We start from the raw sequence: 23359 nt of genomic DNA on the forward strand, positions 1-23359 counted from the left end.
ATATTCCAAAGAAAAATGGATAAAATATTTTCTGAAAAAGAATTCCTTATTGTCTACATAGATGATATTCTAATATGTTCTAAAACATATGAGGAACATTTAACACATCTGAAAGAATTTTCAGAAATTTGTTTAAAAAATGGAATTGTGTTAAGTCAGAAAAAAAGCTGACATCAATAAAAATGAAATAGAATTCTTGGGAATGATTATTTCAAAAAACAGAATAGAACTCCAGTTTGACGATAGTCTTGAAATTGTTGTAGAAAATCATATTCTATATTATTTTAAAAGGGAGTTTATGCCCAAGTTCTACTATATAATAAATATAATATATAATATTCAAGAAAGTCCCAATTTTAAATATTATATATTATACTTGGGTATAAAATAGAATTTTAAAAGTCCCACAAGTATAATATATAATATTAAAGATTGGGAAAAGTCCCAATCTTAAATATTATATATTATACTTGGGCCTAAACTCTCTTTTATAATATTAGAATATCATCTATAGTGATACGTTACAATACTTTTATTTAATAGGGAAAATATACATGCTATTTTATTTTTTTGAGAACACTTTCCAATTTGGGGGAAAAGAGCCGCGCATCATCTCCTACACTCTTTCTACATTTTTAGGCTTGTTAGGCTTAATCCTTCTATTGTCATTTGAGTCCGGCATCAAAATGGACACTTTTTGAATCCTGAACACCAAAAGGGACCCTCTCTAAAAACACACACCAAAATAGACAGCGGCGAACTACAACTTCCATCTTTTAACTGTTAGGACCGAAATAAAAAGGTGTAATGCGGAAGCTAGCAAAGCAAACCTCGAAAAACCATGAGTAATAAGACAAACGAGAAACACACCAAAAGAGACTGATTTAACGTGGTTCGGTAAATTGACCTACGTCCACAAAGGAGATGAACAATCCACTATAAATATGAGAGTATAAAATATAGAGAGAAACAACCTCAACCAATTCACTCGGAATACAAGAAGGTACACAAAATTCTCCCCCATAACCGCAACTCTCAAAACCCTAGGACTACATTATGAATACTGATTAAATTAGAAGGAACAAGTCTATATTTATAGAGTCCTAAAACCTTTCCTACAAGAAAAGGACTACTCAAAATATTAAAACATTTTCCTAAAAGGAAAACCTATTTATGGTAAGAAACTCAGGGCAATTAATACCCAACAAATCTCCCCCTTAGCCTGAATTTCTGACAAAATAAATTCGTTCACCTTCTTCACATAATCTTCAACAAATTGCATCTCTTCTCCATAATCTCCTCCATCAAATCTACGTCTCGACACAAAGAACCTCTCTGAAACAATTTCTCCAACAAAGATCTTCATTACTGTCAAAAAGGCTGCGGCTAGAACTACACCTGCCAAGATAAACATCCATCTCTAACATGGCTCCATCATTGAACCATGGCTCTGATACCACTTGTTAGGATCGAAATAAGCAGGTGTAATGCGGAAGCTAGCAAAGCAAACCTCGAAAGACCATGAGTAATAAGACAAACGAGAAACACACCAAAAGAGACTGATTTAACGTCGTTCGTTCAATCGACCTACGTCCACAAAGGAGATGAGCAATCCACTATAAATATGAGAGTACAAAATATATAGAGAAACAACCTCAACCAATTCACTCGGAATACAAGGAGGTACACAAAATTCTCCCTCATAACTGCAACTCTCAAAATCATAGGACTACATTGTGAATGCTGATTAAATTAGAAGGAACAAACCTATATTTATAGAGTCCTAAAACCTTTCCTACAAGAAAAAGACTACTCAAAGTATTAAAACTTTTTCCTAAAAGAAAAACCTATTTATGGTAAGAAATTCAGGGCAATTAATACCCAACACTTCTCACCCGTGAAAGAATGGTGTTAGTTTCATTTATGAGCATGTTTTCTGCCTACAAAAAATAATCACATCTATCATTTTCCTGAAATAACAAAACAAGAAATCAAGTGAATATCCAAATATTTTTAAGTGAACAACTTAATTTTCTTACCTTTAAATGCGCACGACTTCAAAACTTACGATCGGGATTTCTTGGAGTCCTTGATATTTTTATTTTACAATATTCTTTGTATTTATAATCATCTGATTCAATTGAATATACAGACTTTTCGAATTGTTGAGACATGCCTATCAAGTTTCAAAAATCAAAATATAAAGTATAAAAAAGTAGAAGATGAATGAGAAAATGTGGAGTGAATAACCCATATTTATTGTTGAAGAAAGAGATATAGTTTCACGTAAGAGATATATATTCAAGTGAGGATTAACAAAAAGAATTGTAGTTCACCCATAAATGGGGGAACTGTCCGTTTTGGTGTGTGTTTTTAGAGAGGGTACATTTTGATGTATATGGTTCAAAAAGTGTCCATTTTGATGCCGGACTTACTCTCATTTCAACATTTCTTTGAATCTCGTTGATTTCTTACATGAATTTTGTTGCTTTAGTTTGTTCTTAGTGCATAGCTTAATGGAGGATAAAAAAAATTCCTAGAAGAAGCTTTCGAAATTGAATTGGAGCTTCAATCGATAGTGGTGATGAAGATTTTGATGATCAATCTATTCAAAAGGTTTAGACAAGGGGTTAAATTTAGGCTCTTAATGGGATAATTGTCGCGATCCGAGTCTATTTTGGACGTGACCGGCGCTTTGAATCATTGCTGGCCTTAGCGAATTCTTGTTCTGACATACTATAAGACCGAATACTAACTAATGCAGAAAATTTTAAAATATGAGCATGCAATGCAATAACTTAGAAAACAATTTCAATAACTTTATAGCTGAAAATTTGATATATGTATACTATGTATATACTTGTAAACAATGGTGATATTCATAACTCAACTTACTCGTCTATGAAGCTTCTATTATATTAGTAAAGGGCCTTTAGGCTTGACTAATAAGATATATAGGGCTTTTCCCTTTACTAGTAAGAGGCAAAGAGCATCAACCTTTAGTCATCTATCTCGCTACCTATTCCTTTTGTAAAAAGGCTTTGGGGATAAGATCAGACTTGAGAAATAGTCTACTTCAAGGCTGCAGGGAGGACTACGCTCTGCAGGTGGGCATCACTATTTATCATGTCAAGACGGAATTCCGGTTTGTTTTTGAAGGTGATCAAAAAGATTCGACGAAAACCGGGCATACATTCGAGAGAGAGAAGGATTAGTTTGTGTCTGGGTCAAGGGGACGTCTAACATACTAAAGATAGGTTATTACCGAGACAAAATCCTAGGCTATCTAAATATTTTACTATCATCATATGCTAACTAATTAATACTTAAGATAAACATGGGCCCTCCGAAAGTAAGGAGGTTTCACCAAAGCTGGATGAAGGTGATCCTAATGATGTGTCTGTTGTCGATCTTGAATGTCCTAATCTGCATCATTAAAAGATGCAACGTAGAATGACGTATACTATTGATACAGATGGATTGGCATTGTCAAATGCCTTAAAAAATACAAACTTTTTCTGTAACTTAAGAAAGTTGATTGTCTGTCAATCCCTTAATAGATATACTCCCATTCATTTCTTCTTATATACTTACATCTAAAGGTAAAAACAACACAACACATAGAAGGGAAGAAAAAGAAAAAAGAAATGGGGAGAGGAAAAATAGAGATAAAGAGAATAGAAAACTCAAGCAACAAACAAGTAACATACTCAAAGAGAAGAAATGGGATCTTGAAAAAGGCTAAGGAAATTAGTGTTCTTTGTGATGCTCATGTTTCTGTTATCATATTTTCTACTTCTGGAAAGATGCATGAATAATTCTCATCTACTCCGTATGTTAGCTTCCTTTAATTTGTTTATTTTTTAATCATCATATTTAACCTTGTTCTTTTTCATTGTCTAAGAAATTTTGGTGTGATTATTTTGAAGTTTGGTTGATATTTTGGATCAATACCACAAGCTTACTGGGAGAATATTGTGGGATGCTAAGCATGAGGTAAACTAAAAACCCTTTAAAAATTTCATCTTTTCTTTTTACCTATTCTTGAAAAGGTGGAGAAAAAAAAGAGAAACAAATCAAAGGAACACTTGGATCAAATTCCATCATTTCTTTTGCATATTCTTGAAAAGGGAGGGGGGGGGGTAATCAAACAAACCCTAGGATCAAATTCCATATTTTTCTTTTACCTATTCTTGAAAAAAGGGAAAAAATTTTAAAAAAAAATCAAAGAAACACTTGGATCATATTCCATCTTTTCTTTTACCTATTCTTGAAAAAGGAAAAAACAATCAAACAAACCCTTGGTTCAAATTCCATATTTTTCTTTTACCTATTCTTGAAAAAGGAAAAAAAAATCAAACAAACCCTTGGTTCAAACTCCATATTTTTCTTTACCTATTCTTGAATAAGGATAAAAACGAGAAAAAAACCAAAGAAACACTTGAATCAAATTCCATCTTCTTTTACCTATTCTTGGGGAAAAAAAGGGGGGAAAGAAACAAATTAAAGAAACATGTGTATTTTGCTAAAAACAAAGTTAGTTCACTTGAAACATGGCTGCTTGGTACAAAGATTAATAATGCAGGGTTTAATAATGTAGTGTTTAATAATATAGGAATTAGTTTTTATTAAGTGTTTGATTCATTACTTAATTCCCACCTTATTTTGTATTTGGTTTAAAAACTCTACAAAATGCTTTTTTCCTATTATACCTTTTGAGTTATTATGAGATTTTCTATTTGATTTAACTAATCAAGTTAAATACTAATATTAATTTTGAGGTGTGATGTGCCACTATAGAAATCCTTGATAGCATGGTATATTTCGAATTTTTTATTGGTCAAATATACCTTAAACTTAACACAAATTTAAGGCTACTTAAATTATTCAAATACACAAAGCTTATTTTAAAAAAATAAAAAATAGTTCAAGTGGTCAATGGACGAACTATATTTTTAAAAAACCCAAAAAAATAAAAAACAATATAGCAAATCAAACATGGAGAGAAAAAAATTAGTATGTGAAATCATCAAATTACATTGAGCGGATTTGGAAAATTAAAAAGAACATTTATAATTATTCCAATTATTAAATTACAAAAGAAATTTAAGAAAAGAGTTTGGGGGATAGTTTAGTCATTTAGGGGGTCTTATCCAAGGTTTGTTAAACCTTGGATTAGTTATCCCTCCCTTTTCTAGGGATAAATAAGACCTTGTATGAGGTTTAACTAATTCATGGATTAATTCAAATAAAGTAACCAAACACAGGAACTATTTTGATTAATACCTCCTGTCAAACGGGTTATCTTTAAATGGTTCTAGAAAAAGTAAGTTGTTTTTTCTTCTTTGGCTTCTCTTTTTAGGAAAAGAAAGAGATTAGGATTTTCTTCCCTTTAACATGAAAGATCAATCTTTTAACTGGTTATTGACTGACCCCCTTTTGAAAAAAAAAGAAGGTGATTTTGTTGTTAGAAATTAGAAACATCAATTCTATGAAGAGATCTAAAAATAACATGTACATTTTTAGCTATATTATCCCTAGTCAAAATTGTAACAAGAAGGAGTGATGGTTATATTCTTCTAGTCAAGAAAATGAAATCTTAATTCTTCCCTCTTATTTCCTTTTGTTTGCAAGTCTTTTCATTGTTGTTAGCACCCAAAACTACCTAGCTACCTATATGGTCTTCAATATATATCAATATTGATTGATTGATTAAGTAGCTTGAGTACTATTATTCTAGTACTGGTTTCAATGTTTTTTTTTATAAAAAAAATTATGAAGTTTTTGATTAGTTTGATTGGATTGTAAACAGAACTTGGACAATGAAATCAACAAAGTCAAGAAAGACAATGACAACATGCAAATAGAACTCAAGTAAATTTATTAAACTTCTCTCTTTACTTTATTAGTTTAGGCTCTTAGGATGACCTTTAAGTTCGTTTGGTTGGAAAAAAGTTATAATAGGATTAATCATTTCGGGACAAATTATTTCATCATGTATATGAGATAACTTATCTAATCACTAAAGTATATTAATGGTGGAATAAATAATTCCAGGACGGCCTAATACCTTCAATCAAACGCAGTATAAAATAGTCGTGCATCAGGATTATTATACCTTCACACCAACAACTCATGAGTTCATAATTATATATTTATAGTTATTTAAAAGATCTCTTAATACAAATATTAGTAAGAAAGAAGTTTGGCTTAATATTTATTGATGTTGAGTTGTTTAATTTCAGGCACCTAAAGGGTGAAGACATATCATCTTTCAACTCATGTAGAGAGCTCATGATATTGGAAGATGCTCTTGAAAATGGACTCACTCGTATACGTGATAAACAGGTTTGTACTACAATGAGTAATATTTTTATAATGTGTTCAATTAAATTTAATAATTAATGTGTTCTTATATACTAGTATTTATCACTTTGATTGTGTGTTACAGAATGAGTTTTTGAGGATGATGAGGAAAAAGGTATGTCCAACACTATGTAATGTGTTTGAAGTACATAAATATTGTTCTCCCTAGCTAAACTATTATCATTAATTTTCAGTATTCATACTTAAACTATTACGTGTTTCTCCCTTATAAACTATCCCCGTTCTATGTTATTTTTAAAAATAACTAAATTTATTCAGAATGAAAAAAAAAACATTGCTATTTTCTTTCGACATATGGAGTAGCCTCTTGTTTTTTTTTTCTTATTTAATAAAAACATTGTTGTTAACTTTTCTGTGATGTTCAATTATATCATGTGTTGTACATTTTCTTTCTTATATTTTTGACATACTGTGGTGTTTGAATGGAAATTAATTCCACAGACTCAAAATATGGAGCAGGAGCAACTTAACAGCCAATTGGTATGGTTATCATATTAACTTAATTTTAACATATATATATTTGCTCTCATTTTTCTTTTTCACAGTTTTAACACTTTAAATGTCTCATAAAAAACATAATACACATGTATATTAAAGGGCAAATTCGAGATTTGAACTTGATAGGTTTAATTATCTTTAAGATTCTTATAGAACTAAATTCAAATTACTTATTCCGCCTTGAGCAGTGTATAACCTAGCTTTCTTAAAAATCTTGATGTTTTGTTGAGAACGATTTTGAATGAGGTACTGATGAACTTCGTGTACGTTTATTTAGATATACTCATTAACATTTTGAGATGGAACGTCACTAAGTCATTAGGTTGCTAGTTAGTTATGCAGGTATTAAAATGTAGAAATTAGTTATATAGAGTTTAATTATTCATGTACTCCTTATTAGCTATCCATCTTCTACGCAGAATTATAAATTGATAGCCAAACACCGCATTATTTGGTGTGTTGAACTTTATACATAGCATGCAACTATAATGTTGTCAAACAATGCTTATACTAGTTTTAATACATGAATAACTCGTCACTTTTTGACCAGCAACCAAACTATATACTGTTTCATTAACATTTTAAGATTCCTAACGTCCTCGATACACATATATATATTTTCAAAGATTAATTTGGTGCACTAACATTTAGTTTGTTTTGGAAAAATTAATGACAGAGGCAACTAGAGATAGCAAGCATCAATAGGAACATTGGAGAAATAGGGGAAGTATTTGAGCAAACAACCAATGCCTTTTGCCTTGAGAGTCCAACGTAACCTAATTTACCCCAGAGGTTCTAAATCAAACCTCCATCTCTATGTTTGATCATCATCAATGAAACACCTTTTTATTAGTAATATTGTTCTAATAATTTGTGCTTTCAACAAACTTTGGTGTGTAATATGATCAATATTTAATACTCATCTCTACTCTATGCTTTTAAGTGACATTATATATCCTAGCTCGAAGACAAAGATATTTTCTATCGGTGAAAACTTGGAAAGGATCAAGAGTTGTGACAATTCGAGTTTGCTGAGGGGATTAAGTAAGAGAAAATGGAAGAAACACAATTTAAATATGTTTTGGATAAGTAAGAATTCATCATTATATTATAGGATAAAATTCAAACTTGATAGATGGATGAACTAAAGGGAGATACATAGCAAGAAGACAAATCAAACATATATGAGTCAATGTAAATAGTTACAATTAGTTGTAATAATGTGGCTTTAAATGGGATTTATTTAGGCATAATTTGTGGATCTTGTCTCTTATAATTAATTAACTTAGCTATATATATAGTGGTTATACTAAAATTCTCGAAGCTATTAAATTAGCAATTGTCCACAAGATACAGCATTACGCTCTCTAACGTTGTTGTCAGCTAACTTTCTCGAAACTCAATGCTATTATAATTTGTATTTCTACATATATTATTGGGAAAAAGGTTTGACATATCTCTCAACTTTGTCATTTAGAGCTGATATACCCCTCGTTCTGAAAGCGGCTCATATAGACCTCTTTTGTTACACAAATAGCTCACATATACCCTTCTCCTCTAACAGAAGTGAAAAAAAATAGTTTTAAATTAATTTTTTTATTAAAAGAAATAATCCATATAGGGATATATTTTATCGTTCTCATGCATTTTTTTTTGTTTTTTTATTCAACGGCTAATTTGAATTTATTATTTTGATGGTCAAATTTATTCTTTTGACTTATTTTCTTATAATCTTTACTATAGATATACTAAAAAAAATTGCAGATATAAATATTAAATTAATTACAATAACAAAAAAAATAGTTTTTTTTTCTTTTTTTTTTCTTTTTTTCATTCACACTTCTTTCTTTTTATTTCTCAAATTTTACACTAAAGAATGAAAAAAAATGAGATAAGAATAAGAAACTCAAATAATAATAATAAAAAGAGTCAAAAAATAATTTATGTGTGAACAAGATCAAATAAATATAAAAATCAAAAAAAATAATTTAAAATTAATTTTATCACTTTTGTAACGGTAGGGGTATACGTGAACAATTTTTGTAACGGTGAGGGGTATATGTGTGCCAATTTTGTAATGGTAGAAGCATATATGAGCCAATTTTGTAACCAGTGGCATATCAGCTCTAAATGATAAAATTGAGGGGTATATCAGGACTTTTTCCATACAAGTTAATTCTTTGCAGTCCTATTATTTAGTCAATTCAACGCACTTACTCTTAAATTGTGTGAAGAAATTTAATTATACCGTTTTGAAAGTCTAAGTATGTGTTTGCGTATGTGGTTTCATATCGCAATATAAAATCATGAAATGAAATCAGCGTTTGGATATGCAATTTTACGTTGATTTTATCTCATAATTTCATATCATGAGATGAAATTAGGGGTGTCAAAAATGAACCCAAACATAGATAACCTGCCCAATCCGCCCAGAATTTTAAGGGTTGGGCTCAAGATAATTTGAATTGGGTTCAATCTCAACTCATTCAAGCCTAACATATTTTAAGAGAATCCTCAATTAAGCCCAATTCAATTTCCAATTTCAACCCGTTTTAAAACTCTTTACTAAGATATGCTCCTATATTAAAGGTATGAATTATTATCTATTTAACATCTTTAGGATTTATCTATCCATTTGTTACTTTTTTAAAAAAAAATCTTGAGCTGAAATTCGAATTGTGATTATAAAAGTTAAATATCAGTATGTTAAAATTATTGAGATTAATCGGGTCAAATTGAGCGGGTCAAGACCCAACCCGTTTTTAGCCCATTTGAACCCAACCCATTTGAGCCCAAAGTAAACTTGGGCGGGTCAAGACTCAACCCATTTTAATATCTCCAATTTCAACCCAACCCGCCCATTTGACACCCCTAGATGAAATCTCAAATTCTCCAAAAAAGCATGATTTGGGAATTTCAAATCATGATTTGAGATTTTTTAAATATAAAATCCGACCCAAAAGTTTATATTTTGTAAAAATAACCCCACATTTATATCTACTAACCATTTATTTCATATGTAAAATGATTCATATCATTATACTTTTTAAACCATTTATACTCATATAGCGATTATTCTCACCAACATAAAATTTATTATTACTTCAAATCAATTCCTACTTTACCATTTATATCCACCATTTTATTTATTTTTATCAAATTTATTTACCAACAAATGGTTCAAAGTAACAACGTTGGTTTGTGATCTTCTCGGTCATATATGATCGAGAAATGCAAGTGACTGCTCGTACTATATGGGAGGATTATATTAAAGACTAGTACACTATAATTTATGTTCAATTTATTGCTTTATTGAATAATGTTTGTCCAATAAATGTTGTATATTTTTTTTAGAATAGTTTTGTGATAGTATATTATGTGATTTTATAAACTTTTGCTTATTTGGTAAAGATTGTATAAAGAATTGAGACAATTTTAATAGTTTTACAACTTATGTAATTTTTTGTTTTATAAGAAAACATACCACATAAGAAGTTCAAATTACATGTACAAACAAAACATCTACTGAATCTTATTATGATTTCAAATCATAATTTCATATTGCATCGAGTGAATAAATTTTTTCACTTTCAACTTCTTAATACTGCTCAACAAGTGAGAAATGAAGATGGAGAAAAACCAAAGGATAAGAAGATGCAAGAAAGGGTTAAGAGAAGTGCTAAGTTACAAGTAAAGATACAGATGGATTGGCATTATCAAATGCCTTAAAAAATACAAACTTTTTCTGCTACTTAAGAAAGTTGATAGTCTGTCAACCCCTTAATAGACACTCCCATTCATTTCTTCTTCTTCTTATATACTTACTTCAATATATTCATCTAAAAGGTAAAAACAACACAACATACAAAGAAGAAAAGGGGAAAAAGAAAAAAAAAATGGGGAGAGGAAAAATAGAGATAAAGAGAATAGAGAACTCAAGCAACAGACAAGTAACATACTCAAAGAGAAGAAATGGGATATTGAAAAAAGCTAAGGAAATTAGTGTTCTTTGTGATGCTCATGTTTCTGTTATCATTTTTGCTACTTCTGGAAAGATGCATGAGTTCTCATCTACTCCGTATGTTATATATCATCCTTTAATTTGTTTATTTTTTAATCATCATATTATTCAACCTTGTTCTCTTTTTTTTTTGTCTAAGAAATTTTGGTGTGATTGTTTTGAAGTTTGGTTGATATTTTGGATCAATACCACAAGCTTACTGGGAGAAGATTGTGGGATGCGAAGCATGAGGTAAAGTTGAAACCCTTTAAAAAAACATTTTTTTTTCTTTTATCTATTCTTGAAAAGAGGAATGAGAAAAAAATTATATAGGAAAAAATGAAAGAAACACTTGGATCAAACTCCATCTTTTCTTTTACCTATTCTTGAAAAAGGGGATTTTTTTTTAAAAATAAATCAAACAAATCTTGGATCAAATTCCATATTTTTCTTTTACCTATTCTTGAAATAAACACTTGGATCATATTCCATCTTTTCTTTTTACCTATTCTTGAAAAAGGAAAAAAAATAAGAAAATATAATAAACCCTTGGATCAAAATCCATATTTTTCTTTTACCTATTGTTGAAAAAAGGGCAAAAATGGAAGAAAAAAAATCAAAGAAGCATTCCATCTTTCTTTTTTTTTTTTTTTTTACCTATGCTTGAAAAGGGGGGAAAAATCAAACAAACCCTTGATCAAATTCCATATTTTTCTTGAAATGGGGAGGGGGTGGGGGAATCAAAGAAACCCTTGGATCAAATTCCATCTTTTAATTACATATTCTTGATAAAGGGGAAAAGAAAAAAAAATCAAACAAACTCTTGGATCAAATTCCATATTTTCTTTAACCTATTCTTTAAAATGCAAAAAAAAAAAAACATGTGTATTTTGCTAAAAACAATGTTAGTTCACTTGGAACATAAAATCTTTGAACAGGTCTAGAAAAAGCAAGTTGTTTTTTCTTATTTAGCTTCTCTTTTTAGGAAGAAAAATAAAATTAGGGTTTTCCTCCCTTTGACATGAAAGATCAATGTTTTAACTGGTTTTTGACTGACCCCCTTTTGGGGAAAAAGGGTGATTTTGTTGTTAGAAATTAGAAACATCAATTCTATGAAGAGATCTAAAAATAGCATGTACTTTTTTAGCTATGTTATCCCTAGTCAAAATTGTTAACTAGGAAGAGTGATGGTTATATTCTTCTAGTCAAGAAAATGAAATGTTAGTTCTTCCCTCTTATTTCCTTTTGTTTGCAAGTCATTTCATTGTTGTTAGCACCCAAAACTAGCTAGCTACCTATATGGTCTTCAATATTGATTTATTGATTAACTAGCTTAATTTCTATGTTTTTTTTTAAAATAAAATATTTAAAGTTTTTGATTAGTTTTGATTGGATTGTAAACAGAACTTGGACAATGAAATCAACAAAGTCAAGAAAGACAATGACAACATGCAAATAGAACTCAGGTAAATTTATTAAACTTCTCTCTTTTATTGATATTTAAAAGATTTCTTAATACGGATTTGAGCAAAAGCTAGCTACTGGATTCCGCTCCCTCCCTTTTCCCAAAAAAATAATTTAAAAATAAAATTCAAAGACCTCTAAGGTTTTGCTTCGTTTCACTGATATTACAAAAAAGTCAAAATAAATGTGAGGAAAGAGTCTGTGAAACGAAGCAAAACGTGAAGGGAGGTCAGTGAAACAAAGCAAAAAGTGTAAAAGAAAAAACAAAATATTAGTAGTAGGAAAGAAGTTTTGTTTAATGGTTTATCCATTGTTGAATTGTTTAATTTCAGGCACCTAAAGGGTGAAGACATATCATCTTTGAACTATAGAGAACTCATGATATTGGAAGATGCTCTTGAAATTGGACTCACTGGTATCCGTGACAAACAGGTACCTACAATTTTATATTTTTGTGTGTTTAATTGAATTTAATAATTAATGTGTTCTTATATAATATTTATCACCTTGATTGTGTTACAGAATGAGTTTGTGAGGATGGTGAGGAAAAAGGTATGTCCAACTCTATGTAATTTGTTTGAAGTACAATGAGTTTTAATACATAGATTATCATCGTTTTCGGTATTCATACTTAAACTATTACGTGTTTCTTTCAGAACTATCATCGTTTTATGTTATTAGCTTTTTTTAAATTTATATACATTAATTTTTAAAAATAACTAAATTTATTTAGAATGAAAAAAAAAAACATTATTCCTTTCATTTCAAAAAGAATGACATGCTTTCATTTTTAGTCTGTTTCGTAAAGAATGTTTGTTTTCCTTTTTTGGCAACACTTTGGTTTCAGCTTTTCACATGGCATGTTTAAGGCCACAAGACTAAAGGACATTTTGGTACATTTGACATAACTTCAATTTAGGATCATAAAATTGAAAAATCTTCTTTATTTTCTTAAACTGCATGTCATATCAAACTAGATCTTTTTTTTTTAATCGAGGGAGTGACTATTTTCTTTTGAGAGATGGAGTAGACTCTTGTTTTTTTCTTATTTAATAAAAAATAATATTGTTGTTAACTTTACTGTAATGTTCAATTATATCATGTGTTGTATATTATATCTTTCTTATTTTTTTGACCTACTGTGGTGTTTGGATGGAAATTACTCAAGACTCAAAATATGGAGCAGGAGCAAGATCAACTTAACTGTCAATTGGTATGGTTATCATATTAACTTAATTTTTACACATATATTTGCTCTCTTTTTTCTTGAGGACAAATCCAAAATTTGAACTTGATAGGTTTAATCTTCGAGATTCTTAGCACTAAACTGATAAAATTATGAATTCAAATTAATTATTTCGCCTTGATCAATGCATTATATTTCTAAAGCTCTATAATATGTTGACTCACGAAGAATTTAGATATCTATAACCTAGCTTTCTCAAAATCTTGATGTTTTGTTGAGAACAATTGTGAATGAAGAGATGTAAATCGTACTTCGTTTATATATTTTAGATATGCTCCTAAACATTTGAGATTGAACGTCCCTAGGTCGTTAGATTGCTGGTTAGTTATGCATGTATTAAAAATACTGTATGAATTAGTTATATAAAGTAAGTTTAATTATCCATGTACTTCTTGGTTATTTCATCTTTTACCTAGATTTTATTCTAACTTATACACATGTACTCCATTAGTTATGTAGATTTATAAATTGGTAACCAAACACCGCATACTTAGGTGTGTTGAACTTTATACGTAGCATGCAACTATAATGTTGTCAAACGTTGTATTAGTTATACTGATTTTAATACATGAATAGCTCATCACTTCCTAACCAGCAACCAAACTATATACCCTTTCATTCACATTTCAAGATTTCTAACATCTATAGTTTCAAAGATTAATTTGGTGATTTAACCTTCACTAATATTTAGTTTGTTTGGACAAATTAATGACAGAGACAACTAGAGATAGCAAGCATGAATAGGAACATGGGAGAAGTAGGTGAAGTGTTTGAGCAGACAAGGGAAAATCATGATTATGGGCAAATGCCTTTTGCTTTCAGAGTCCAACCAATGCAGCCTAATTTGCACCAGAGGTTCTAAATCAAACCTCCCATCTATCTACCTATATCTATGTTTTTTTTTTGTTTTTTTGTTATAATCGAGAAATCAGTCTGTGACCCGCCCTTTGAACCAATCACAGCCTTCTAAACTCGGTGGATAATGAACCCGCCCCCTACCTATATCTATGTTTGCTCATCAATGAAACATCTTTTATTAGTAATATTGTTCTAGTTTGTACTTTCAACAAACTTTGGTGTGTAATATCAATACTTATCTCTACTCTATGCTTTTAAGTGACATTATATATATAATATATTATGCATATCTTGAAGGGTGGTTTGGTTCATGGGATAAGGTGTATATCTCAGGTTTAAATTTATATTTTGTTTGGTTGAAAATAAATTTATATTTCAAACTTTATGTTATTTTATCCCTCTTAGATAAATTAGTCCCTAGATTATAATCCTAAGATAATTTTATTTGCGAACCACATGATCTCTCGGTAGAAAAGCAAGCTATAGGACAACATAGCTCACTAAATTCTTTCTTGAGATTCTCCAGATATTTGATCAAATCTTTCTACAATGGTCACATTATATAATAGTAATATTTTATTATAAAAGTCAAGTGTTTTTTAATTTAAATAAAAAATGCTTTATTTAAGTGGAGAAGAATAGATGGAGACTCATTATCCATTGAATTTCAAACTCTACACCACTAGCTCTTGGAATATCTCGGAATCATAGAAAAAACAAAAATCTTTCTATTGATTTGATTGAATGAAGTCTCAATTGTCTTAAACAAGTGTAAGATTAAATAGAAATAATAAGAATTATTCCATTTTGTATTTAACAAGACAAAAAAAATACTGTGTGACAACACATAGTCATGAATAATTAACTCTAGCGAAAGAATTAGAAGTTCAATTTGTGTTTGTGATAATCATGGTGTTTAAGTTAACTTGCACTCACCTCGACTAATTTAACAGGATATATATCACTTCGGCACCTCCTTAAACAGTTTTATAGTGATTGGGTAAATTAAAAAAAATACTTATAAGCACTTGTTTTTAAGCCACAATAACATAAATAAGCCGAAAGCCATAAGTTAGAATTTCCAACTTATGGCTTTTGGCTTATATGTCAAAAGTCAATCCAAACAAAGATCAAAATACATCTGGCTAGTATGTAAACCTTTGTTTCTTTACAAATATACAAAACATCACATTGCAAAAATGATTTTTGATGATGAATATGTACAGTTTTTCTTCAGTGTTTACTTACCTTCTCCATCATATCCAAGTCTGCACTTGGAAGGCCAGAGGTATGTTACCAGCCAAATCGAAACCAAAGTAGAATGTCGTCCAACTCTGTTTCCTCCTATGAACTTATGCTCTGATCAATAACTCATAGACGTTACAGTTATTATCACCCGAAACACGCTTCAACATTTCAAAACTTTTACGGCTACCAAGAAATTCTATTCGCTTGAATTCTACACAACCACGCTCACTAGTCTCTTTACTGCAATAAACTGATCTTAGTCGGTCAGCATTCCTTGAATCTGTGTGAATCGCTACCTCTACCTCTCCACGGGACATGTTTTCCTAGAAATATCACAAACGTAATGTTTTAGGAACAAGAAATCCAATTAGAGAGAGCATTTTAAACTTCCCCGAGTAAAAGTGAAGTGTGAAACTAATCAAATTCATTTAAAGAAATTGAAATCTTTCTGTTATTATCCATTCTTGAATAAAAGCACATGAATCTAACAAAGGATAAATCCAGTACCTGATAAAATGCATATATGTAATCCAACACCTGTAAACACGTGAACCCTTTTTCACTAAAAAAGGTCCTGGAACATGGACCCATTTCGGAAAATCGATCAACTGGAAACAGTATGGTAACGAAGTTGTTTTTCAATATCAGCTCAGCTTTCTCACTGCAATCAAACAAACACAAAAAGACAATCAAAGGAAGAAAAAAAAGTGAATCACATCTGTACTCCTCAATAATTGAGCTAAGTAGCAATTCTGTCCCTAGTGTACCATTTCCGCCAATAGTAACCTAATAGTTTGATATTGGTCTTGGAATTGTCCTATGCTAAATTCCAACAAGTGCACATGACCGATACATGACTTTCATCAATTACCAGTTCTGAAAAAAATTGATCGTTCATTGCCCACATAAAGAACCAACATGATATGCTCCGCGAAACAATGATATGCGCAAGAACTCAAAAGTTTTAAGTATGCTAGTTGAAACTGTAACAGTCACTGAAAGTAAGAAATCTGGCAAACCTTTCTGAAAGCGGTCGGGATAGGTTCACAAATGAAGCTTCAGGTGCTTTGTGATCGTCCTTTGCATCAAAAAACACAGATGTGTTCTGTTGGTTTGTATCTTCCACACTGGAAGAATCCATGTAAATAGAAGCAGTCGAAGTTGGATCAGATATCGACCAGCAGATGGAATCTAGAAGGCTGCTTGGAGATAGGTGACGTAGAGGGGTTTGGCAAGTCTGCAAATCAAATGGGAAAGTAAACTTAAATTTTTCATTGAAAATAGTCATATACTTACGAGATCATAATTGGTACTTGGTTGAGTGCTACACACAAATAAGAGAAGAACAGGAGTGAAAAGAATTAACTAAGTTAAAGCCCTCATGACTCCTGGCAATGCCTAATTGTCATTTTGGTAGAGCACTAAGAATAAGCAATCTACCAGTGAACTATAATTTCTTAAACAAACCAAAATCGGGCCAAGACTATGAGAATTAAAGTACCCGATTCCTGTTCCCCTCTAAAGTGTTTTGGAATGGCAGATTGAGATTAACACCAAGTGGCCCAACCTTGGGCCAAACCACTCACAATTGAGAAGATAAACATGAAATTCATTGCAATGCAACTTGAATTAAGATGTTAAATCTAAAATGAGAGTTATGCCGTGTCACAACAGATATATTGCTGACATATTAGCCATAACAGAAAAAAGGTATTATAAGCCTAAACCATCCATGCATCTATTTGTATTTGGTGGCATCATTAAACAAAAAAAATGAGCTGTATGACAACAAGTGGAAGTGTTTTTACCTGCATACGCCAACCACGACGCTTCCTAACTCCATCTTTGGCCACGTTGGCAACATTTTGCCTTTCTTCCTGGCTCACTCTAGGTGTAGAACTTGTTACATCTCGAAGATAAGCACCAGTGTTGACTTCCTATATTCATTTAAAAAAATATTAAACTGTAGCAAGAAATCATCAAAAGATGGTGCTACAATGCAAAAATTCAATCAAATATATAAATTGATAGCTCAAACTTGTAAATATGTGTATCTTACGTGACCAATTTGAGATCAGCCACTGGAGGCCATCCCATCCAACTAATCACTTGTTACACTGTCAGAATTTTTTATGGTAAAATCTATTTTAACAGAAAGCCCCAGAAAACTAGACAGCTTTCAACAGGTAAAGCAACTAATTCCTTGTGAAATTTCAAGCATTGTCTAGATGTGGTACCTTTCAACTGGACACAATATCCACATTACTGAATTGCAGGATAAAAGTTTCATGTAAAGTTGATTATAATCCCATCCAAGATTATAATGTCATTCATTTAGTACCTATTTTAGTAGAGAAACTGGGTATAAACATCTTGAGTTTAGAAAAGGTAAATGATGACAAACCCAGGGAACGCCTACGTTAGCATCCATTGATCGCCTTACACCCACCTAGCATCCATTTATGATGTCTGTTGTTCAGGTCATGAGAGGTACTCGAGGTATTAAAAGACAACCAACACCCTCACTAAATATCCACCAATCAACTAAAGACCAGAGAAGCTTACAATAGCCACACGAAGCAAGAATCACTTCTCTAAATATAAATTGCTCTATTCATCATTATTATAGTCCACCTTTTCTTCAGTACGACTATCAAGAAAATTTCTGAAATGGAGAATTACCAATATTTGTTGATTAAACATGTGAAGTCACAAGTTAGCTTCTTTTTTTCTCTTTTTTTGATAATAGTATAGACGAAAAGTTGTGTTGAAAAGAGTAAAAGAAGGGTCCCACTGAACTTTATGCATTATGTAAGAAGTATTAGAAGGTTTCCTTTAAGGATAGTGGTAATCAGTTTGGAGCAAACAAAAAAAGATTGCTTCCTATTACTTCTATTTTTGGGTTAATGAAGAAATGAGGATTCATATAGTCGACCCCAACTTGTTGAACTGAGGTATAGTTGTTGGTGAAGGTTTCCTTCAATGTTTGGTCCCGTTACTTGGAATATCTCACGGAGTTAAGCTCAGATCCAATTGCAAAATTCTGTAACTACTCCGAGTCCAAGCTTAATAATAGTCAAGGGCAAGGATATATAGCTACATCAATGGGAAACCTTATACAGGCTCATAACCAAAAATACATGGTCTATCTGAAGTTCTTAGGTTGATCAAAAGACAACCCTTAAGACATTGGATAAATTACCAGAACACCCTTATGATATGTATTTTTCTTTGAGATTTGTGGGAAAACCAGAAAAATGAGTAGGTCATGGTCCAAATTACAGTTAAAACCCCTAGCATATGGTCCAAATTACAAAATGCTAGGCCAGGATCCTTGAACCAAAGTTAACAAATTTTCTCTGGACCACCGACCCAATTAAAGCCAGATTATCTGATCTCTGGATAAGAAAGTGGGCCTTATGAAAAAGATGTGACAGACATGCTACTTATCTAGTATCAAGGGCTTACTAGAACAAGATCATATGAGACACTACATAAGCTTTCACTAAAGACGATGCATAAATTTACTGCCAAAAAGAAGGGAATTTTGTCACTTCATATCTATACCTTACTAAAAATCCTTCAGGCACATACATCCATATGAACTCAGATACAGCACCAAAGTCTACTACAGAGAATATACAGCACCGTGGAACCCACCTCAAAAGAAAGATTAACCAGACCCCTCAATTTGTATGGTGTCCTTGTGCGAGAAAGAACAAGACAAATACGCTTTGTCTATTTATCTGATGATATATATCAATTTGCTTTCTAATGGAGGATTGTAATAGAGACCACAAAGCTAATATCCTTGGATTTAAACAACAGGAAGATATTCTAAAACAATCTTTAAGATGATAGAGAAAGCACCTTGGAAAGCTCATCAATAACCATTAGAAGACGGGGATAGTGAAAGAGGAGAGAAGAGGGCAAACAGAAGGAACATGAATACATACCTTGCTAGAAATTGTATTCTGAATGTTATCAAGTAATATTCCAGTTTGCCTAGCCAAATCAGCAGACATATGAACAAGCCTTTGCAGGCGCTTTTCCTTTGCACTCTTCAAAACCCAGAGCGGCTGACAAAAAGTTTATTGTTTGTAAAAGCAATTCCAATGAAGAAAGGAGGCAGGGGAATGATACAACATTCCTCAAGGAGATACTAATAGAAGGACTTATGTAAAGTTCTTGCCCAGGAAAAGAAGTGGGATCAGAAAAATGCAATTCACCGAACTTAAATATTCAGTTCCAATTAAGTTGCAAACATGAGAAAGAATTCAGGCATACTCACTAAATAAATAAAGTAACACTTACCGTAACAATTTTAGAGGAATGGCCGAGGTATTTCCGAATTGAGTTTCCTTCGCAGACAACATGACTCGCACTGCAACCAACAAACCACTGATTGACCAAACTAGCACCTTCTGCTGCTGCAGACTCGATGACCTAAAATTTACAACAAGAAGTCAGAGAAATAGTCAAAGCACCTTTAATAATTTGAATTGATTCAGATGGCATACGCTTCAGATATGATGCAACATTGGAATTCATATTGTTCTAACAAACAAAGAAAAATACAGTGGCATAGCACCGATTTTCAGTGAAACAAATATAAGACTTAGATAAGCAGTACTACAGCAAAACAATCCTGTATAAGTTGAACATAATATTCAATTTTGAGTCTTTTTACAACCTCAACCTACCTTACTACGCAGCTCATCAGAAACATCAGCATCAACATAAAAGGTATGACCAGACAGAGTTCTTCGCTTAGGTTCTCTTTCAGCATGTATTAATGGCTCTTCAATCATGTCAGGTGGTTTGCTATGTTCAGGCAATGCAACAGGGAGACATGAATGCTGACTGCTGATATCATCTACAGAGAAACCACCTTGTCCAACACCTTTAACACTATAAAGGGATTCATTCAGCCTCACTGGAGCAAACATAAGCAATATTGTCTTAGTCATAGAAAAAATAAGAAAATAAAAGACAAATTCCCTAAACCTTTTGTAAAAAAAACTGCAGAAATATGGGTTGCACCTTGAAAACAAATGCAAGTAAAAGGTTTATTTATTACAGAAGGAGCCAAATTCTAGTTAACCATCAATGTTTGAAACTCCTTCAATTGACAATCCATGTAGATACATCTTAAACAGAAGAATGACAATTCAACTTCAAGAATTTAAAACAGCAGCTTATTTCTCACTAAATTAAAAACATGAAGGATAAAGGTAATCATCTCAACCATTTTAACATCAAATCGCCACACATTAAGTTTAGGTAATTCAAACTAGCCTATATATTCCTTCTGCTTAAACAATGTACAAGTAATTGAAAGTTTTTCCAAAATAAATATTTTATATTATGCTCACAAGTCATATCCCTTGCCATAAAAGAGAAGTGGAAGCAGAATCTTGTATCCGTGTTTGCTGGAGAGAAACTATTAAGAACCACAATTGACAAGTTATTTAAATTGAAAGAAATAAAAGTTACCAAAAACAAAAGAAGGATCAGCATGTTCAGCAGTCCATTTCAAGGAAAAAAGAAATAACAAGATTAATCAATTGAACAAGAACATAAAACCTGGAATACTAGAGTAATACAGAAAACAAGTTATGAAGCTTACTGCACCATCCCTAATAAAAATACAAAACAGAACATTTCTTACCATTCCTTCTCACGCTATCCACAAACCATGCCAATGAAACGACAAGTAGACCATTTTTTAGACCATGTTTCGAGGCGTGCTCAAACTTTCGTCCAGAAAAACTGTACCAGACATTAAGGAATAAAAATACAAGCAACAAATTTTAACCAAAAAACACAACCATTAGACCTGAATCACTTGATAACCTGGATCTAATGAGCAAGTTATAAACATTTAACTAGATCCACCTATCCGATTGTCATTTCTCTGGCTTGTGTAAGTATGGAAAAGATAAGTAGTCAACTGGAAAAAATGCAAAAAAGTATCATTGACTAGATTTGGAAACAGAACGTGGTTATGGAAAATAGTGATCAAGGAAAAAGAAATGCAGAAACAAAAGGATATCTGAACCACCAGATGAGTACATTGAGGGTGCAAATGCGGACTGTATTTTCCACCTAATCTCTCAGTTGCTTCCATCACTTGCTTCCTAGCTTCTGGTATAACATATTGAAGAAACAAGAATTAGCAATAGAACATAACATGGAGAACACATCAATATCAACTTCATATTTTTTTTTAAAAAACAATCTTTTTCATCTCCTTTTCCAATTCACATCAGTTTTAGCTCAAATTTCCAACACCAAAGTATGCAGAATGCATCACAAACCTTTGGAAAGTCCAGTTACACAGATAACAAGTCCAGAAAATGGACAATTGGATGGAGTGGTGAGTATTGATTGAGACATAACAGAGGAAGAGGAAGCAGGAGACATGAAGGGTTCCAATGAATAAGATGGAATCCCTCTAAATGAAGAGGAAAAATCCACTAACAGCTTAGAACACCCTTTGCTGCTTACCACCTCCACTCTTCCTCCCCCACCCATTTCAATCAAACATCAAAAGTACTAAAATGGTTCAAAGGGAGGGAAAAACAAAAGCAAAAGAGGAAAAACAAAAACCCCAAGTGGGATTTTGTCCTCTTTTCTGATTGTTGAAAGAAGTATAGAAGGGTGTTGAAGGAAACAAGGAAAAAAGACTGAATATACTATAAGGAAATGGTGTAAAAAGTGAAGATTTTGGGTCAACAGATATAAGATTGAAGAGACAAATGGAACATTTGGAATCTCTTTCCCTTTTCTTTATCACATTCTTTGAGTCATAGGGAAGTGAGGAAAAGGGGTATTTGGAATGATGGCTATTTGGAGTGTACAAACTATAAAAAAAAAAAAGAGTAAAAAAATTGTTTTATATAAGAAAAGAAGAGGGAGTGGGAGAATGAAGGATTTGAAAGTTGAAAGTGGTAGCAGTGTGAAAGAAGAATCTCATGAATTTATAACTTTATTCAAAAATGGTGGATTTGTTCTGATTCATAGCTTTTGCTTTATTGAGGGTTTCAGAAGTGAGAGGATGGAAGGGAAGAAGAGAAAGGAGGAGTGGGGGACCCTTTTTTTTTTTGAACTTCAAACGGGCATGCTCGCTCTCTTTGCATCGTTGACACTTTGCACACAAATTCCGTCCTTCAATCAACTGAGATATTAAAAAAAAATTCGTTTTTGTTAAAATTAAAATATCTCTATATTAATGTTACGATATGTGAATCTGAATATACATCTGAATTTGAATATTAAAATGTTATATGAAGATTTGAATATTAAATAGTTGAAGATTGTTTATTTATTCAACATGCGAATGTATAAAATTTGTTTTTTTAATAAAAAATAACAAAATACTAAATTGATCTAACATTATATCAATAAAATATTTTAAATTTTTTATATGACAATTGGTGATGGTGTTGACTAATGATGATGATTGGTGTGTTGATTTGGGATGGCGTTGACTGATGATGGTGGTTGTGGATAGTAACTTATAGTACAGTGGCTGACAATAGTGAATAATTGTGATTGTTGTTGTAGGTGGATGATAATTAGTACTTAGTAGAATGATATTGATAGTTAATAATGATATAGTGAATAGTGATGGTAGTAAGCGGTAGATAATATTG

General features: G+C 31.6%; 2 protein-coding genes and 1 pseudogene across 2 annotated transcripts; 2 read left to right on the plus strand and 1 right to left on the minus strand.

The window, feature by feature from the left end:
* Positions 1–3639: 3639 nt before the first annotated feature.
* LOC102595610 (floral homeotic protein GLOBOSA-like) lies at positions 3640–7719 on the plus strand (annotated as a pseudogene).
* A 3023-nt stretch (positions 7720–10742) lies between these two features.
* LOC102595949 (floral homeotic protein FBP1) lies at positions 10743–14666 on the plus strand. The gene is made up of 7 exons (XM_006361460.2): positions 10743–10963; positions 11071–11137; positions 12290–12351; positions 12682–12781; positions 12872–12901; positions 13518–13562; positions 14311–14666. The coding sequence occupies exons 1-7, from the start codon at positions 10782–10784 to the stop codon at positions 14455–14457; spliced, it is 633 nt and encodes a 210-aa protein (XP_006361522.1). The 5' UTR covers positions 10743–10781; the 3' UTR covers positions 14458–14666.
* A 913-nt stretch (positions 14667–15579) lies between these two features.
* Positions 15580–22843, minus strand: LOC102596283 (uncharacterized). The gene is made up of 10 exons (XM_006361461.2): positions 22022–22843; positions 21757–21848; positions 21373–21475; positions 20405–20637; positions 20016–20147; positions 19658–19780; positions 17510–17638; positions 16721–16938; positions 16209–16362; positions 15580–16024 (listed from the first exon to the last, which is right to left on the minus strand). The coding sequence occupies exons 1-10, from the start codon at positions 22236–22238 to the stop codon at positions 15806–15808; spliced, it is 1620 nt and encodes a 539-aa protein (XP_006361523.1). The 5' UTR covers positions 22239–22843; the 3' UTR covers positions 15580–15805.
* Between the last annotated feature and the right edge of the window lie 516 nt (positions 22844–23359).

This window comes from Solanum tuberosum, unplaced genomic scaffold (genome assembly GCF_000226075.1).
Source record: "Solanum tuberosum cultivar DM 1-3 516 R44 unplaced genomic scaffold, SolTub_3.0 scf00335, whole genome shotgun sequence".
Classification (NCBI taxonomy): Eukaryota; Viridiplantae; Streptophyta; class Magnoliopsida; order Solanales; family Solanaceae; genus Solanum; species Solanum tuberosum.

Excerpts from the sequence above, each read along its gene's own strand:
- LOC102595949 (XM_006361460.2), top strand. The coding sequence starts at position 10,782 with ATGGGGAGAGGAAAAATAGAGATAAAGAGAATAGAGAACTCAAGCAAC. Across the intron at positions 11,138-12,289 it reads TGTGGGATGCGAAGCATGAG|AACTTGGACAATGAAATCAA; the intron begins GTAAAGTTGAAA and ends GATTGTAAACAG. Across the intron at positions 12,352-12,681 it reads AACATGCAAATAGAACTCAG|GCACCTAAAGGGTGAAGACA; the intron begins GTAAATTTATTA and ends GTTTAATTTCAG.
- LOC102596283 (XM_006361461.2), bottom strand. The coding sequence starts at position 22,238 with ATGGGTGGGGGAGGAAGAGTGGAGGTGGTAAGCAGCAAAGGGTGTTCT. Across the intron at positions 17,639-19,657 it reads AGAATACAATTTCTAGCAAG|GAAGTCAACACTGGTGCTTA; the intron begins GTATGTATTCAT and ends AAATGAATATAG. Across the intron at positions 16,363-16,720 it reads TCCCGACCGCTTTCAGAAAG|TGAGAAAGCTGAGCTGATAT; the intron begins GTTTGCCAGATT and ends GTTTGATTGCAG.